Below are 3376 nucleotides of genomic sequence, written 5' to 3' on the forward strand. Positions count from 1 at the left end.
ACCGGGGGCTATGGGGACCGGGGGCTATGGGGACCGGGGGCTATGGGATTGGGGGCTTTGGGACCAGAGGATAGAGGGACTGGGGGCTATGGGACCGGGGGCCATGGGACCCGGGGCTATGGGACTGGGGACTGGGGACTGCGAGAGCAGAGGATAGAGGGATTGGGGGCTTTGGGACCGGGGGCTACGGGACCAGGGCCTACAGGACCAGAGGATAAGGGAACCCAGGGCTATGGGACCGGGGACTGCAGGACCTGAGGATAGAGGGACCGGGGCTATGGGACCAGGGCATAAGGGAAGCGGGGGCTACAGGACTGGGGGCTTTGGGACTGGGGACTACGGGACCAGGGCCTACGGGACCAGAGGATAAAGGGACCGGGGCCTACGGGACTGGGGGCTACGGGACCAGGGGATAAGGGAAGCGGGGGCTATGGGACTGGGGGCTTTGGGACTGGGGCCTACAGGACCAGGATAGAGGATAGAAGGACCGGGGACTGCAGGACGAGAGGATAAGGGGACCGGGGCCTACGGGACCAGGGCTTACAGGACCAGGGGCTACGGGACCAGAGGATAAGGGGACTGGGGGCTACGGGACTGGGGACTACAGACCTGGAGGCTGCAGGACCAGGGGCTATGGGACCGGAGCCCCCACGGGGAGCAGGAGCTGCGGCCCCGGGGCTGGAAGCGGTGGCAAACCCCAGCCCCGGGGGCTCTGCGTCCCGCAGGTCGCGGCGGTGAGACGGTGCGGAGCATCTGCCACAGCTCGGGGGCCAAGGTGCTGTGCGAGCGTAAGGCCGAGGCCGGCCTGGCCCCGACGCGGCTCATCCGCCTCTCGGGGACGCGGCAGGAGGTGGCGGCCGCCAAGGTGAGCAGAGGGGCCCGGGGCTGGCCCGGACCCCCCCGGGGGTGGGCACGGCCCCCACCGTCGCCGTCCCCGCAGAAGCTGATCATGGAGAAGCTGCTGGAGGACGACGCCTTTCGGAAGGAGCTGGCCCGGGCAGCGGCGGCGCGGGGCCACCGCAAGCAGCCCCTGGGCAGCCGGAGGCAGCCGGAGCTGCCGCCCCCCCCCCGAGCACGAGGCTGGGGCCGGGGCCGGGGGCTTGCTGGGGGGCGTCGCTGCGCTGCTGGGTGGGGGTCCCGCCGAGGAACCCGGGGAGGAGAGCGAGGCCCCGGAGGAGCTGGTGGCGGTGGATGTGGCGGTGCCGAAATTTGAAGGTACGAGGCGGGGCGTAACGGGGGGTCCGCACCAGGGGAGCGGCTTGGCGGGGCCCCTCTGAGTGTCCCGGGGGGGCTCCGTGCCCCCCGGCCCCGCTCAGGGTGCCCAGCGGGAGCCGCACGAGTCCCCCGGGGGCTCCGGGGCGCATCCCTGGGCAGGACCCGGGGCTCAGCTCCTGCCCTCGCTCATCCCGGGCCTCTCCCCGGCTCCCACCCCGCAGTTCCCAGCCCCGAGTTCGGCTTCCCCGGGGCCGAGCCCCTGGAGGTTTACGTCTCGGCCGCCGAGAACCCCGAGCACTTCTGGGTGCAGCTGGTCGGCGAGCGCAGCCTGCAGCTGGACAAGCTGACGGCCGAGATGTCGCACTACTACCAGGGCAGCGGCCGCGCGGTGAGACCCCCGGGGGGGTCCCCGGCCCCCCGTTTCGCCCCCCGCCAACCCCCCCCAGGCCCCCCGGGACGTGTCGGTCCCCGTCCCCGCAGGCGGAGCTGGCGGCCGTGCGGCCGGGGGACATCGTGGCCGCTCCCTACGGGGCCGGCAGCGACTGGTACCGGGCGCGGGTGCTGGGAGCGCTGCCCGGCGGCAGCTGGGACCTGCACTACGTCGACTTCGGGGACGACGGCGAGGCGCCGCCAGCCGCCCTGCGAGCCCTGCGGTGAGCGGGCACCGAGGGGGGGGCACGGGGCTGCGGGGGGCTCGTGGGCACCCTGGGGAGGGGGCCCAAGGGGGTCGGGGCTCCACGGGAATGCACCGGGACGTGGGGGGGGCACAGGGCTGCAGGGGGCTCGTGGGCACGCTGGGGAGGGGGCCCAAGGGGGTCGGGGCTCCATGGGGACGCACCGGGACATGGGGGGGGGGGGAATAGGGCTGCGGGGGGCCCCGGGGGCCCCCGGGGGGGGGGGCCCAAGGGGGTTGGGGCTCCATAGGGGCCCCAATGGGGGAGGCCGCGCGGTGTCAGCCCGGTTTTCCCCCCCCCCTCCTTCCAGGAGCGATTTCCTGAGCCTCCCTTTCCAGGCCATCGAGTGCAGCCTGGCCGGCGTCGCGCCCGCGGGTGAGCGGGGAAGGGGCACGGGGCAGGATGGGGGGGGGCTGAAGGGTCCGGGTGCCAGACCCCGTAACCAGACCCTGCTCCGTGCCCCCCCCCCCCCCACAGGCGCCCAGTGGGCCGAGGCGGCGCTGGACGCCTTCGAGCGCCTGACGCACTGCGCGCGCTGGAAGCCGCTGCAGGCCAGGGTCTGCAGCTACGGCCGGCGGGGGCCACGCACGTGGCCGCGCGTCTCGCTGCGCGACGAGGTCGGCCCCCACCCCCAGACCCCCCCCCCGGCCCCTCGTCCCGGCCTTCCCCCCCCATGCCCCAGCCCCGTTCTCGGCCCCGTGCAGGACCTCGACGTCGGCGCGGAGCTGGTGCGGCTGGGCCACGCTGCGGCACGGCCATGGGAGGAGGAGGAGGAGGAGGAGGAGGAGGAGGCAGGGGATGAAGCGCTGCAGTGGGGGATGGAGACCCCGGTGAGAGGACCCGCGGTGGGGCGGGAGGGGGGCGGCTGCTGGGGGTGTTCCAGGGTGCTCAGCCCCCCCGGCAGGTTGGGGGTGTCGTTTTGGGGAGCCCCCCTTGTGTTTTGGGGAGCCCCCCTCATGTTTTGGGAGCCCCCCTCGTGTTCTGCGGAGCCCCCCTCGTGTTTTTTGGAGGGGAGGGGTCCAGGACAAGCCCAGGGGGCCCCAGAGGTGCTGGGGGCTGAGCCCTGGGGGTGTCCAGGACCAGGCTGGGTGAGGCCCTGGGCGCCCTGACCCTATGGCAGGGAGTTGGGATCGGGGGGGGGGGGGGGGGGGCGGTGGGGTCCCTCCCCCCCGAGCCGTGCTGTGACCAGGGCAGCCCCATCCCCTCCCGGTGCAGGGCCCCGGGGCCAGTAACGCCGCTCTTCCCACGCAGGGTGGCACCCGCCAGTCCCCCGAGAGCCTCTCCTCGGAGCCCCGGGGCAGCCCCAGCGAGGCGCCCCCCACCCCGGCGCCCCCCACCCCGGCGCCCCCCACCCCGGCCGGCCTCAGCGCCGTGGGTAAGCAGCAACCGGGGTGCGGGGGGGGGGGTCCCTAGGGGATGGGGGGGTCCCTCGGTGTGCTTTGGCCCCTCACCCTAAACCTGGGGAGCATTGGAGGGGGGGGGCGGAG

At 74.5% G+C, this 3376-nt stretch overlaps 1 protein-coding gene across 1 annotated transcript; it reads left to right on the forward strand.

The window, feature by feature from the left end:
• Positions 1-607: 607 nt before the first annotated feature.
• On the forward strand, positions 608-2734 carry TDRKH (tudor and KH domain containing; the record flags this gene model as incomplete). Its single annotated transcript, XM_035313952.1, is given in 8 exon segments — positions 608-865; positions 941-1057; positions 1059-1215; positions 1437-1603; positions 1696-1868; positions 2200-2264; positions 2367-2506; positions 2594-2734. Coding segments are annotated over 8 exon segments (1218 nt in total), but the record flags the coding sequence as incomplete, so codon positions are not given.
• Between the last annotated feature and the right edge of the window lie 642 nt (positions 2735-3376).

The sequence above is a fragment of the Oxyura jamaicensis genome, unplaced genomic scaffold (assembly GCF_011077185.1).
Source record: "Oxyura jamaicensis isolate SHBP4307 breed ruddy duck unplaced genomic scaffold, BPBGC_Ojam_1.0 oxyUn_random_OJ69922, whole genome shotgun sequence".
NCBI classification, from domain to species: domain Eukaryota; kingdom Metazoa; phylum Chordata; class Aves; order Anseriformes; family Anatidae; genus Oxyura; species Oxyura jamaicensis.